At 37.7% G+C, this 14785-nt stretch overlaps 1 protein-coding gene across 4 annotated transcripts in view; it reads left to right on the top strand.

Moving 5' to 3' along the window:
* The first annotated feature begins 326 nt into the window (after positions 1-326).
* LOC139174111 (lethal(3)malignant brain tumor-like protein 4) overlaps positions 327-14785 on the top strand; it is a 72180-nt gene continuing 57721 nt past the window's right edge. For 2 of the 4 annotated variants that reach the window (XR_011560302.1, XM_070764200.1), the window contains exons 1-2: positions 327-473; positions 13263-13370. Coding sequence is in view for 2 of the 4 variants with exons in the window: in XM_070764200.1 (XP_070620301.1) it covers positions 13330-13370 (41 nt within the window). In the remaining 2 variants the exon portion in view is untranslated. The remainder of the gene's footprint in view (positions 474-13262; positions 13371-14785) is intronic. The other 2 variants (XR_011560303.1, XM_070764201.1) reach the window with 1 other exon arrangement.

A 14785-nucleotide genomic window follows, 5' to 3' on the forward strand; every position in this document is an offset into this window, starting at 1 on the left:
TTATTATATTATTTTCATTATTAATATTCTTTTCCTGCAAGCCCCGAATCGACCAGTCTTTTATGTAATCTGTTTTTAGTCCGCTGGCTGGCTTCTCTGGAAGGTATCACAACGAAGCCCAAGAAGTACCTAACTCCCGTGTCGAAGTAGAGCGCTTTTCCACCCCGTGGCGCATCCCCACGACCAGCACTCCAAGCGAGTCTTCTCCGTCCGGAGCCGCGCCCGCCAAAAAAAGGGACTACAACCTACGACGCGCATGCGCCCAGGACTCATCTGGCGCGTGCGCCCCCTCCCTCCTCCCCTCCTCAGGCCTCTTCATCCCTTCGTTTTCTTCCACCAAGAGCCGGCCGGAACGGCCCGCGCCCCAGTTATTCCGCGCATGCGTCTTGACTGTTCCGAGTTGCGCTGGTTTAAAAAAAAATTGTTGTGGGGAGTTTAAAGGCGAAGAATCGAGCCGAGGGGAGGCGGAGGAGGTGAGTCGAAAGAAAGTGGGGACAGGCAGGGGAAAGTTAGAGCGTACCAAGTGGGGGGAAGCAGAAGGGGGAGCCTGCTCTTCTCCCTTTTTTGTCCCAGAACTTTTTGGAGTTTGAACTTCGGTGTGGGATGGAGAAGGGACTCTGGGCGAGGCGGGCGCCAAGGGACTTGCTTGGCCTTCTCTCCCCCCTAAAAACCATTTTTGCCGTCCTCCACCCCACCCGCCCAGCGGCCCCCCCCAATCTCACCGTTAGGCTGCGCTTCCTCCCGCCATTTTGTGCCTGAAGGGGAGAAGTCTGAGGTGGGGTGAGGGCGACGGTGTGCCCCCCCCTCGCCTCTGGACAGAAACGAGGGAAGAGAAGCCCGGTGGTGGGGAAGGAGAAAGGGGAAACCTTATGGAGGTTTCCCTTCTTGGCGGCTCGGCGGGGGCTCTTTTGACGCTTCCCCAGGAGCCGGTTCGCGACCCTTTGGGAGTTTAGTTGGAGGAGCGTGACAAGTTGTTCCCTCAGGACGAGCTGCTCTCCCCACCACCACCAATGGCTGTTATGACATAAACCAAACAAACGTCAAGCAGAGGAAAGAGACTCGGTCAACTGATGCTCTTTTTCCTCAGCCTGATTTTTTTTTGTTGGGCGGGGGGAGAGTGTTAGGTGACAGTCCCAGTCTGAGGCCTTCCTGTAACTTGAACGGCCGCGGTTGGGATAGGCTGCCGCCTCCATCTTCAGCGGAACGACTTTATTTATTTATTTTATTTATTTATTTTGTTTGTCAAACATGTATAGAGAGTAGTTTGTGTAAACAACACAAGAGCACGTAATAGATACAAATTAAATGTAAATCGCTCCAAATTAAATAAGGTTCAGGAGGGAAGTGTTTTTAATAGGAAAGTGAACACAAGAACAAGGGGGCACCATCTGAGGTTAGTTGGGGGAAAGATCAGAAGCAACGTGAGAAAATATTATTTTACTGAAAGTACTAGATGCTTGGAACAAAAATCCAGCAGACCTGGTTGGTAAATCCACAGTAACTGAATTTAAACATGCCTGAGATAAACATATATCCATCCTAAGATAAAATGCAGGAAATAGTATGAGGGCAAACTAGATGGACCATGAAATCTTTTTCTGCTGTCTATTTTCTGTTTCTAATGACTGCAGAAAATAGGACTTCAGCAATAGAGTGGTCAATGCCTGTAATTCACTACCTGACTCTCCTTGTTTCTTCCCCAAAATCTTCAGCTTTACATTACAGTATCTACAGTTGACCTCTCCCCTTTTTTAAGGTCTGTAAGGGGCATGCATAAGTGTACCATTGTGCCTACCGTTCCTGTCCTACTGTCTACCATTTCTATCACTACTTTCTACTTATGTTAATGCAAACTACAATTCTATACTTGTTTGACAAATAAATAAACATAACATAAGTAAAAAGTAATGATAAAAGAGGACAGTAGGCACAATGGTGCGCTTACGCACGCCAGAAATTGACTCCAGAAGTTGTGAACTGGAAGTTTTAAAAGAAGAGATTGGACAACTATTTGTCTGAAATGGCCCTAGGCAGGATTTCCTGCTGGAAAGCTAAGGGGGTTGGATTAGAACAGGGGTCACCAACTTTGGGTGGTCCACAGAAAAAATTATGTGCATTTTTATATTGCGCTAAACACTATTTTAAAAAAATATATATTAGTGGTCCGTGGGATTTAAAATGATGAATTTAGTGGTCTCTGAAAGGTTGGCAAGCCCTGGATTAGAAGATTTCCGAGATACCTTCCATTCTCAGTCATCCAGGTCATGGTTGCCCCAAAGGTGCTTTTCTAAGGAGGCAACTGGACTTTCTTGTTTTTTTCTGGGGTTTTTTTTTAATTCGTTTTGCTTCTCATCCAAGAGGCTTCTTCAGCTCTGACATTGCCCCCCACTCCGTCTTGTCGGAACTGAAGAAGCTTTATGGATGAGAAGCGAAACGTCTTCAAAAAGAAAAGGAAAAAAACCCCAATTAAGTCCAGTTGCCTCCTGAAAAAGCAACTTTGGGATTCCAATTCCTGTTCTGTTATTTCCCCAACCATTGCGGTTATTTGGAAAGAGGGTGCATGAAAATGGCTTCACTCGCACATGAGGTGTGAAAGTGGGGTGGCATCATGATGTTTGTGAGGGTGGTTCTTGCTCTCTTTGGTTGATGGGTGTTGGGCTTTACCCTGTATCTGGTCATTGAGCAAAATTAACTTTTTATATCTTGAGTTAAGGCTTCCGGAGCTGGGGTCAACCACCAGGTTATCTCTTGGCTGCCATCTAGTGATTGCTTGGAGTTTTACAGCCCAGATCTCTGGTTTGAGGTCCTTGGAGATGCATCCCTTGATTTTAATTCAGAATAGGCATAACATCTTCTGTTCATAGAAAAGATGGCGTGGATTAGTGCTTGCTTCTTCAAGCGTTCCATTTACATTTGATCTGCCTCCTTGCTGGCATACTAAAATATTCACAGAGAGGGACAGATGGGTTATGAAATGTTTTATGGATATCTGTGTCTGTAATGAAGAACTCTCATAAACCATATTTCATGGCCTAATGACCTCACTGTTTATAATTTTGTGTCTATATAATTGTTTTATAATCATCTATTCCGACAGGCATTAGCTTTTAAAGTTTCATCAAAGTACTTTTCTTAAAACTTTTAGGGTTAGGAATTTAATTTTTGCATTTTGTTATTATTATTATTATTATTATTTGTTATTATTTAGATTTGTATGCCGCCCCTCTCCGAGGACTCCTTCCCTAATGATAATCTCCTTCCCTAATGATAATCAGAACTCACTGAACTCATTCTCATTTGCTATAGCTAGGATTACTGATGTGAAATATACAAATGAATAGTACCTGGAAGGTAAATTCTGTATCCCTGTAAAATCAACAAACCACAAAAATAAATAGCAGAACTTTGTGTCCAAAATTAAAATGAATATAAATAAAGGTGTACTTCTTGCATCTGCAGAATGTTATTTGCATGTGAGTGTATATTTGAACATCAAAAATAAATGCATCTGATTCTAAAAAGCGACACCATTGTGATTTTTTGTAGGGCTCCTCTCCCACATCCACACCCTTAAAAACAAAGGAATTGTAGTAATAATGTTCAGTAAATTGTTTGGAGCTTCCTATGTGCTTTTGTACGCATAGAGTAATATTTGATACATTTAATGAAAGATATATAAAAGTTTAAATCTTAATATTTTTACCTTTAAAGTGCATCAAGACTCACATTAATATCTGTATACATGTACAGGTGTGCATTAATCTTATATAAATGAGATATTTTAGTTGCATATATTCTTTATTGAATTGCTTAGCAGAACTATTAGTTTAATTGAAATTGTTCCTTTGATGAAACTATTATAGCTTGGTATTAACTAAAATACATCCAGATGAAGAACATCTTTAAATGTAGTTTTATTACTGTGTTCTTTGAGTAATAAATAAGGGGAATTGTTAATGTTGGCCACAGTAATTTTGCATGTGAACATTTTAAGCAGAAATAATTGTATATTTTTAAAGACATTTTCTCTGCTGGAATTTCTGTCTTGAAATTACTACCAGCCTTTAGTAATGAGTAATAGTGATAATACAAAGGAAATAAATGAAGTTATGGCTTGCATTTCTAACATACAATTTTTCTAAGCTTGTGTCAGGTTGCTAATACTGTAAGTAAAAGTGGCAGGAATATATAGTAAAATGGTAGAATTGTCACTGAATACAGTACTGGATATCTTTACAGAGGGAAGAGGTAGTTCACTGTCCTATTTTCCCCTTTCACTATCTTTTGCAGCCCTGTTAAGACTTAAATACTGATTTTTTTTCTAATTATATGACGATGTAATTAATTCTACGTTAAATCTTGGAGGTCAATGATACTCATCAATGTGGGGAAGTTAGTTTACTCATGGAAATCAGAGTGTTTATCTCTTGATTGTAAAAGACCTGTGAGAGATTTTGTCATAACTAAACTGAGTAGTCCTTCACTATGCAAATGTTCTATACTAAAATTAGTTTCTGGGGAAATATATTTAATGATGCCAAAATAGATACCTGAATTTGAAGTTATATGGAATTTCAGTGTAAATATGTGATGAAGATTACTTTTCATTTGCTCTGATTAGCATAAACCTATATCACTTATGAATGAAATTATAGTTCATTGCAACAACAATCAGCAGTGTTAATTTTAATGAAATGAATAGCAAAGCATTATAGTCTGTAAATACTGTATCTCTCCCTTAAACATATTGCTTTTAGCATATTACATTACATTAGTCTAATTTTTGATATCTTACTGATTTCTTGATGTAGAAATAGTTTAAACTGCACAGTTGGAAATCAGGCTGATAGCTTAATAGTTTCAATCAGGTTATTTTTTTTAAAAGGCTCACTATATACTATAGCAAACAATCTTAGATTAAAAATTATATTGGGCAAGGTGGAATCATGAGCTGCTCTAGTAAAAGCTCAAATAATATAAGACCAAATCTTATTCAGTTTGCAAGCTGTTCCCAACATCTACTTTGAAACTTCCAGGTACTTTTCCAAATAGAGCTACGAAATCCCTGAATTTAAAATACTGTACAGGGCATTCAGAAAGTATTCAGACTCCCTTCACTTTTGTCAATTTTGTTATGCTGCAGCCTGATTCTACAGTTGTTGAAATTCATTTTATCTGATAAATCTATACTCAGTACCATAATGACAAAGTGAAAGCATAATTTTAGAAATGTCTGTAAATTTATTTTAAAAATTTTAAATTGAATATGTGGTGTTGTATTACCACATCGTATCCAATTACTTAAAGATAGACTTTTCAGAAGTAAGCCAATTTTTATTCACTACTGTCATTTAAGTCCTATGCAGTACGCTAAATAAATAACGTAAGCCATATGAGGAAATTATTGTAAATGCAGTCATCTCCATCAATTGGTCTAACATTTTACATATTGTAAAATTTTGTAAATTTAAATGTTTGTATATAGAAGTGATGTATGATATCTTATGTAAACAAACAATCTCACATCCCAATCAAATTTAGGCTTGACATCTTAATGATGAGTATGTCTGTTAGCAGTTCTTCATAGCTGCTTTCTAACTGCACAGTTTGTTTCTTACCGTGCACTGAGTTTTACTTTTGTGGGAGGAGAGTCCTTGGTGATTTCGGAGCTTGGATGTTTTCTTACACACATTTAGAAATGTCTGCAAGAAAATAACCAAGCTCAGAAAGCACCGAGGATCCCTCATGTCACTGAGCTACAAATATTTTCCTTTATTGGTCTCACATTGGCTTCTAACATAATGCTACATAGTGAAACATGACTGTGTGCACTCTATTGCATGTATTAACATGGTTTTCTGTATTTGTGAGAACTTCAAAAAGTCTTAAAATTTGAACTAAAGGAGCCATTATTAGAGCCTTCGAATTTAAATAGTTGCATCAATGTTCCTCCTCAGGGACCGGCTGGAGCTCTGCCGGATCCATGCCCAGAGGAGGAGGACAGTGAACAGGAGCGGGAGGACCAGGCAGACGGGGGAGAGGAACGTCAGGAAGAGGAGGAGGGAGAGCAGCCTGAGACCCTCGGGGGGGGGGCCTCTCCCCAGCTAGTAGCCTGGATTCATTGGATGAAGACGCACAGGCTATAATAGACATGAGGCAGCGGCGTGCAGCTCAAAGACGGGGCCAATTAGAAAGGTATTTCCATTCCTGAATTGGCAACAGCGGGGTTTGGGTGTGGTTCTCCTCAGCAGGGTTGAAAAGGCAGGCCTGCCCTTACAGTCTTGTGGAGAGTTATCAACTGGGAGTCCTGTGACCTTGCTTCGATTCTTGGCGTCTCTGATCTTGGCTTGTGGCCTAGAAGTCTGGAAGACTTGGGGGAGGCGTGGGTTTTATTATCTCCAACGTTGTTTTTGCTAGCAAGAATCCTGTTGAATTGCCTGGCCTTCGTGAAACCTCTGTGAAGCTTCATAGTGTTCCTGTCTGTAAGAACAGTTTTTGTTACCTGTGTTTGCTTTCAATTATATAAACTGCCTTTGCTTTTTACCAGTGTGTTTGGATACTCTTTTTGGTTGGTATTGGCGTCTGGGGGGACCCAGACAGAACAATCAATAATCAATATTGTTGAGTGTAGTAGATTCTTAGTTCTGTGACTTTGGAGGAAATTCATGCTTAGAGAGGAATGGATCTAATACCCAGTTTGGGTTTGGCATGCACTGGAAAAAATTGGATGCTTTACTCCTGGATGACCTCCTGAAGACTATATGGAAAGAATGCTAGTTATGTGATTCTTCTGGACTTTTCAATACTAATTAAAACCACAGGACTTGGAGATTCTCAATCATCCAGACCACCATTGTCCCAACGGTGCTTTTCCAAAAGGCAAGTGGACTTTCTTGGTTTTTTTCTTTGAAAACATTTCAATTCTTAGTGAAGAAGCTTCTTCAGAACTAAAAAAAACTTGGATAAAAAGCTAAATGTTTTCAAGAAAAAAGAAACCAAGAATGTCCAGTTGCCTTTTGGAAAAGCATTTTTGGGACATAGAACTTGATATTGTATCACACCTATTATGGTGATGTCAGTTTTTGATAGTTGGTACTAAAAAGTAGCACTAAATAATTAACATTACAGTGCAATGACTGCAACAGCCATTATATAGCACAAACAGGCAGAAAATTGGCAGAACTAATCCATGAACACCAACTAGCAATCAGTAGACATGATGAAAACTCTAAATTCACAACATATGAACAGACTTAACCATCGTTTCAATTGAGAACATGACCATCCTAGACCAAGCCAAATCTAAAGTGCCAGTGTTCTAAGGAATTTCTAGAAGCTTGGCACTCTGTCAAATTAGATATAAGTAATATCTACAGACAGGGGTGGACTACTGCCATGTGGGGGGGGGGATGCAGTGGGGTAGCGAAAATGGAGCTCCACCCTAGAGCACCCAATTTGAACTGAAAGATGTTGAAAGAAAATGCAGGGTGTCCTGCATAAGCCATGGCCATAGTGTGATAGTAAAAATTTTGGTAGCCCATCCCTGTCTACAGACTGCAAAAGAGATAAAAAGGAAATAAAAAGACCAAAATACAGCACCTCCCCACCAACAGTCAGCACTTTAGATTAACTCCAAGATTAACATCAGACCAACCATCAAATAAACAATATCCCAATCAGAAACTGCCAAAGAAGCCAAGATTATAAACAGCCCAATCAAAGAACATCTACCTTCACCAACGTGGACAGGGCAAACCACTGGAATATAAACAGAGCATAACCCACTCCTTACTGTGGACCTATAGATCTACTGTTAATCATAAATTGTGCTTTGCTATCATTAAAGTCAATAATTCTTAAGTGTTACAAATTGGAGGAACTGTTTGTTGTTAACTGCACCAAGTTGTTAACGAGATTGAGCCTCACTAATCATGTATGGTTCTTCAGACCAGAAGACATTTATGCTTCAAAGGATGTCTTTGTAATTAAAGTGAGTGGCATGATGTTCTATCTTCAGACAATAACAGACATCGAGCCCATAGAAATGAAATTATTTTTTTCTATCTAGAAGATGAAATAAATTGGCTATCTATACCTCTACTCTTGATTAAGTGTAATGCAGTTTGCTGCCAAAAGATGATTAAGAATTTGTGCAAAGGTAGTCATTTTTCATTAGTGTTATTTAAGATAAGGCATGTTTTCCAATTCAGTTATTTTCTACAAAATAGTTGCATAATTATTGGCACAATAATCCAATAATAGTCCCATATCACTATGAGCATAAAACAGCTATTATACCATTAGAAAGCTGAATAGAGAGAAAACTAGCTCCACACATTTTAGTCCATGAACTCTAAAATGAGTATTTTTGCAAGTTTTTATATTCATGCAGTAATGAAATAAAGGAAGGTGAGTTTGGAATTCTTTGGAATGGTATCTTATATATAGAAATAGAAATTGTTGGAAGGGACCTTGGAGATCTTCTAGTCCAACCCCCTGCTTAGGCAGAAAACCCTACACCACTTCATGCAAATGGTTATCCAACATCTTAAAAATGTTCAGTGTTGGAGCACCCACAACCCTTGGAGGCAAATAGTTCCACTGAACAACTGCTTTAAGTGTCAGGACATTTCTTCTTAGTTCTAAGTTGCTTCTCTCCTTTATTAGTTTCCACCCTTTTTTTCTTGTCCTATCCTCAGGAACTTTGGAAAATAGTTTGACTCCCTCTTCTTTGTGCCCACCCCTGAGATATCAGAACACTGCTATTATGTCTCCCCTAGTCCTTCTTTTAATTGAACTAGCCATGCCCAGTTCCTGCAACCGTTCTTCATATCTTTTAGCCTCCAGTCCCCTAATCATGTTTGTTGCTCTTCTCTGCACTCTTTCTAGAGTCTCAACATCCTTTTTACATTGTGGCGATGCAGTATTCCAAGTGTGGCCTTACCAAGTGGTATTAATACTTTACGTGATCTTGATTCTATCCCTCTATTAATGCAGTCTAGAACTGTGTTGGCTTTTTTGGCAGCTGCTGTACATTGCTGGCTCATATTTAAATGGTTGTCCACTAGGACTCCAAGATATTGTTGTTAGCTGCCCCGAGTCTACGGAGAAGGGTGGCATACAAATCTAATAAATAAATAAATAAAAATAAATCCCTCTCATAGTTACTATTGTTGGGCAAGGTACCACATGTACTGTACCTGTGCATTTTGTTTGTCTTGCTTAAATGTAGAGTCTTACATTTTTCACCATTGAATTTCCCCCAAAGAAGAGGCGACATCCACGGACTGGCACCATCAGAACAGGCTTCGTGATGTCACGAGATGTTTCCTACTGGTTCTACAGAACTGGTGCGAACCAGGAGGAACCCACCTCTAAATCTCCCACTGCTTCTGCATTGATATAGATAGATGGAAGCTTGAAACAGTATTTAGCTTTATGATATTTGTGGATATATGATATTGGACAGCATTGTGGATTAGTAGCTGTAGCTTTGAGTTGGTCAGAATCTGGTTTGAGAACTTTTTCCATATGTTTTACCTGTTGAATAACGTACTCTTAGCCCCACCTTTTAGGGCTGTCCGAAAGATGCTTTTCAAAAGGCAACTGGACTGGTTTTTTTCCTTGAGGAAGAAGAACAAAACGTTTTTGTTTGTCACCCAAGAAACTTCATTAGTTGTGATTTGGGGTGGGGGGAATGGAAGGATAGGTTTTGGCAAGATGGTTGGTGTGGGGGAGAGAGATGGAAGGATTGTGTTTCTTTGCAGTCACCCACTGCGGAGTTGTGCCTTCATATAGGCAGATTTTATTAGACACATAATAGTGTTTCATGTACTGCAACTTTAACTGATTAACAAAGTTGGAAGAGACCTTGCAAGTCATTTGGTCCAACCCCCTGCCCAAGCAGGAGGCCCTATATCTGCCTCTACCTAGGATTGAACTCACAAGCTCCTGATTGTGAGGCAAAAGCTCTACTGCATTATATGCTTTATTTAGTTTACTCTGATAAAGGCTTCCTTTCTTTATCAGCCTTTCTTAATACTGTATCATTTAGTGCTAAGTAGCATTACAGGATTTTATTTATTCATTTAGCTATTATGAAATACCACTATCCAATAGAACAGAATGCGTGTACTTCAGAGTTGAACCCTGCAAGGTCCTTGCAAGCTAATCTCTGAGCTTTTACATTTGCTTACAGACCTTCCATTAACTCACTGGGTAACATAGCCAGTGAAACTGAGTGTAGGGTTTGCTTTGCTCTCCTCTTTTCAGCCCAGTAGCTTGTTTTGCCAGTGTTTGTGGAGATGTGATTTTCTTGATAGTTCCTTGATTAGATTATTGTTTTCTGATTAATCCCTGTTTATCTAGAGTTGATTGATGGAGAAGATATGTTCTGGTCCTTTTGTTTCCTTCTTAGCATTTTTGTTCTCTTTTTTCATTGGGATGTAAATGTGGTTTATATCTATGTTATCTATTGACGGCTGATTTCTGCAAGCAAGCAGCCAAGCTCAGAGAGCACCAAAAATTCAACAATAGAAATATCTCCAGAGAATGTTTTTACTGACCTCATACTCAGAACCACAGAAAATGATGTTTAAACTTAGTTTAGGCACATTTTTATAATAACAGGGATATTTAATCAGTTGATTAATTTAAAGACTCATATTGTTCAATAATACAATCATCTCCTCCATGTAATTTTATTTTATTTTTATATATAATTGTGCTGAGGTCATGATTTTAACACCCCCTCCCCTGTGTGCATTCTCTTGTTGTTCCATTAATAAAAATCATTGGGTCAGTGCATATCTATTGACCAATAATTTTTCTGAGCTGCATTTTTTAGTAGGATGCTGTTATATTGACCTGGGATAAATCAATTTAATTGTGGAACAAATTATATAATAATATTTAGCTGCTATAATCTAATTAAAACCAAAAGGATCTTCCCTTATTTTTCAGGGGTTTGCATACTTAGTTTTCTATCATGTACTTCTCTATTTTAAAATATGTTATTGTCCTTTAAACTTGCTAACATGTCTATTGCCAAAGTGGGATAACAGCCAATCAAAAACAGATCAACTTGGATTTAAGGCACCTTCTTAAATCTCTCATACTGAAATCATTATAATTTAATGTTTAATATTGAATAAAAATAATGACTTGGTAAACAATAGCAGATACTAATTAAGTATTAAAAGGAGCCTATGTAGAGATATAAATTATGCAGTAGAAATGTTATTTACACTCTTTAAGGATAGCTAAAGAATTTATTTATTTTATTTATTAGATTTGCATGCGGCCCCTCTCCAGCGACCCGGAGTGGCTATTACAATTACAACTTGTTATCTGATTAATAGAAAAAACATTGGGGTTTTTTTTTTCTTTGGATTTTTACTGTATATACTGAAACAGTTTTTCCCAACCTGGAAGATTTCCAAAAGAATGGATTTCTACTTTTAGAATTTCTCAACCTCTGTGTCTTTTCTTAGCATTTTGAGAGCTAAATCCCACACATTTGGAAAATCCACGATGGTATTTTGAACTATATGAATAAATATCAACATGCTCTTCTGAGCCCATTTCAATCCACGAGACACTGGCATTTTTCTCTTTTCAGATTTGGATTTCACACACATGGCCCTATAAATATAGACTAAATATAAAAATATATTTATAGGACCATGTGTATGGAATTCTCTTGTCACACCTAGGTTTTTGTAGTTTGCTTCATGTTATGCCAATAATATTTGCACCATGAATGCTGAAGTAAATTAATACTTATTCCATATGTGTTAATGACATAGTGGTAATACTTCAGAAATTATTTTCAAAATAGCGTTTGCCTTACCTTTCTTTGATGGAAATGTCTTCCAAAATTGTTGGGAATGAGCATAATGGAGGTGGTTGATTGAGTAATATCAGATCCCACCTACCACCCTCCCACTCCACCTGGTTTTAATATTTGTTTTTAATTTTTTTTTTTGTTTTAGATTTTGTGTAACTATAAAATGCCCTAAGTTACTCTATGGTAAAATGTGTACTAATAAATTTTATAAATACTATAAATATAAATACTAATAGTGGATCACCTTATCAGTGTCTGCAGCAAAATTTCACAGACTGATTATATATAACATCATAACCAAACTTCTAAAAGCATGTATTGGAAGCTTTACAATTTGTTGACTATGGCTTAATTTTTCTTGGGGGAGTGAGTTTTGTCTTAATCTTTGCCTTGGATTAATGAGACACCTTCCAGGGATATTTTTTACTGCTTAATAATGAAATCTGATCTCAACTCTCATTTTTTTCTGTATCTCCAAGCTTGTGCATCAAATTATATTCTTTTTCAACCTGGGTCTATACATTTGCATAAATGAATGGTTCACTACACTGAAGTTGGAAACCCCTGCTTAGTTGAATATAATTTACTCTTCCATTCAGATGTTATTATTATTGCATAAAAGACTAAAACCAACAACTGTACATCAGTGATGGGTTGCTCCCGGTTCGGCCCAGTTCTGTGAACAGGTAGCGGCAGCAGCGGAAGGCTCTGGTCACCCACCTGAGACACTTCTGCACATGCACAGAAGCATTGCGCATGCGCGCTCATGAGTAAACCGGTAGCAACTGGGTTTAGAACCCGCAACTGTTGTACATGTATTTTATGTTTTTTAAAAAATCTCTTATTCAACTGTAATATAATACTGTACTTTGTTTAGAGGGTTACAATACATAGTTACAATATATTGTAACTCTCAATTTTATTAAACATTATTCGAGTTTAAAAAATTCATCTTAGTTAGAAAGAAACACTGAAATTCAATTAAGTCCTCATCCTTAGTTCAATCACTCATTTCTTGACTGTGTCCTTAAAGGGCTTTTTTTAATGAAACGTCTATAACAACTGTTAAAGTCATTTGTTATTCTTTAAAGTACTAAAACATTCTCCTGTTGTTGCAAATTATACACATAGCTTTCTCCTCTGAAATTTTTCAATGTAAATGAGTATCCAGAGGCGTTTAACAAATTTTCAGACCTCTCATCTCAGAGGTTGCTTCCACAATTAAAATATCACCAGATATGTCAGCTGTTTGTGATTTTGGGCTTAGGTATGAGTGGCGTAGCATTTTCATTAAAATCCATGGTGATTAGTTCAGTTGCAGGAGTTTGTGAGATTCAAATGAAAGGCTGAAAAAGCAGAGAGAGGGAATTTGTTATGTAATAAATATTTGAAGTATTTTTTTTTTCCATTGCAGACTCTTGGATTTTGCAGAATTCAAAGACAGGAATCATTCTAGACTCAAGACTATCAATCTGGGACAAATGGAGACTTTTGAGAATTCTCATCAGGAGAGTAAAGACAGGTGATACCTTTTGCTTGCTTTCTTCGTTTCATTAAAATGCATCTTAACATGGATATAGTCTTAGGATATAATCTGCATTTACAGGTAGTCCTCAACTTTTAACAGTCCATTTGCTGACCATTCCAACTTAACTTTTGTGACCTTCTGACAAGTAAAGTCAGTGGGGAAATCGGATTTTACAGAAACCTTGTTTACTAATTTAACAACTGCAACAATTCGCTTAACAACTGTGGGAAGAAAGATCATAAAATAGAGTGAAATTCACTTAACAAATGTCTTAGAAATAGAAATTTGGAGCTCAGTTGTGATCGTAAGTCAAGAATTTACTATATCTTTGCATATTAAAGACCAAATAACAATAGTAGTGGTACATCTATGTTGGAAAAGTCACTTTAAAACAGCCGCGATGGCCTGCAGCCCTCTGCCAGTGAAAATGAAGCTTTTATGGCAGTGGGCTGCAGGAGGCTGTTGTGGCTGAAAACAACCCGTCTGCTGTTTTTAGGGTGGGTCCCACAGGCCAGATCTAAACACCTTGTGAATTAATTTGACCCATGGGCCTTGAGCTTGACACCCCTGCTTTCAAAGAAATAAAGGGGATGAAAGGTTCACATCCATGTAAAATCATTTCTAAAAAGCTTCTGGATTCTCATGTCCATGTTTTAGAAAGGATATTGAGAACCAAAAGGAGGGCAAGAAATGGGACTGTATAAATGACCCAATCATATAAAAATCAATATCAGTAGCAGAATATTAGTAGCAGGGGAATCTCAGTTTGCTTTACTTTTTTATAAAATTTAAAATTTAAAATGGGAATTGGTGTTCATAGTTTCAGAAGAAAACAGAAAAAGGAGACCTAGCTCTTATGGTCTTAAAAGAAAATGAAATTCTTTTTTAAAAACTTTGCAGTGCCCCTCCTGGATCCCCCCCCCCCATTGTAGGATATTATATTATACATTCTGTGTGCAGTTACACAATATATGTGCTCATTTATTTCGGTTTATATGATCACCCACCTCATCAGTGCAACTCTGGGCAAATGCTTCAAGTGGCATAATCTGTGTCTGTGGTTTTCGTGTCCATAAAATCCATGCATTTCTATTTAGGGGAAATTAATACTAAGCCATATTCATATATCTTGTTAAGTCAGACTGATATGTCAATTGAGGGTTTGTTAAAGCTTTCTAGTTAGCTTAGGATAAATGCAATGTGTGCTTTCCAAATGGAGAATAGCCACTCTTTCTTGAGCAGACAAAACAAAAACAAACAAAAACAAAAATCAGATTGGAATGTAGAACTAAGATTGACAACTGTTTGCTAAGCAGTTGATTTAATGCTCTACTTTAAACCATTCTTGTGGCTTACAATCCACATGCCTTAGTGCCTAGATGGGATCATTCAGAAGATTTTAATAAGTT

This window comes from Erythrolamprus reginae, chromosome 11 (assembly GCF_031021105.1).
Source record: "Erythrolamprus reginae isolate rEryReg1 chromosome 11, rEryReg1.hap1, whole genome shotgun sequence".
NCBI lineage: Eukaryota > Metazoa > Chordata > Lepidosauria > Squamata > Dipsadidae > Erythrolamprus > Erythrolamprus reginae.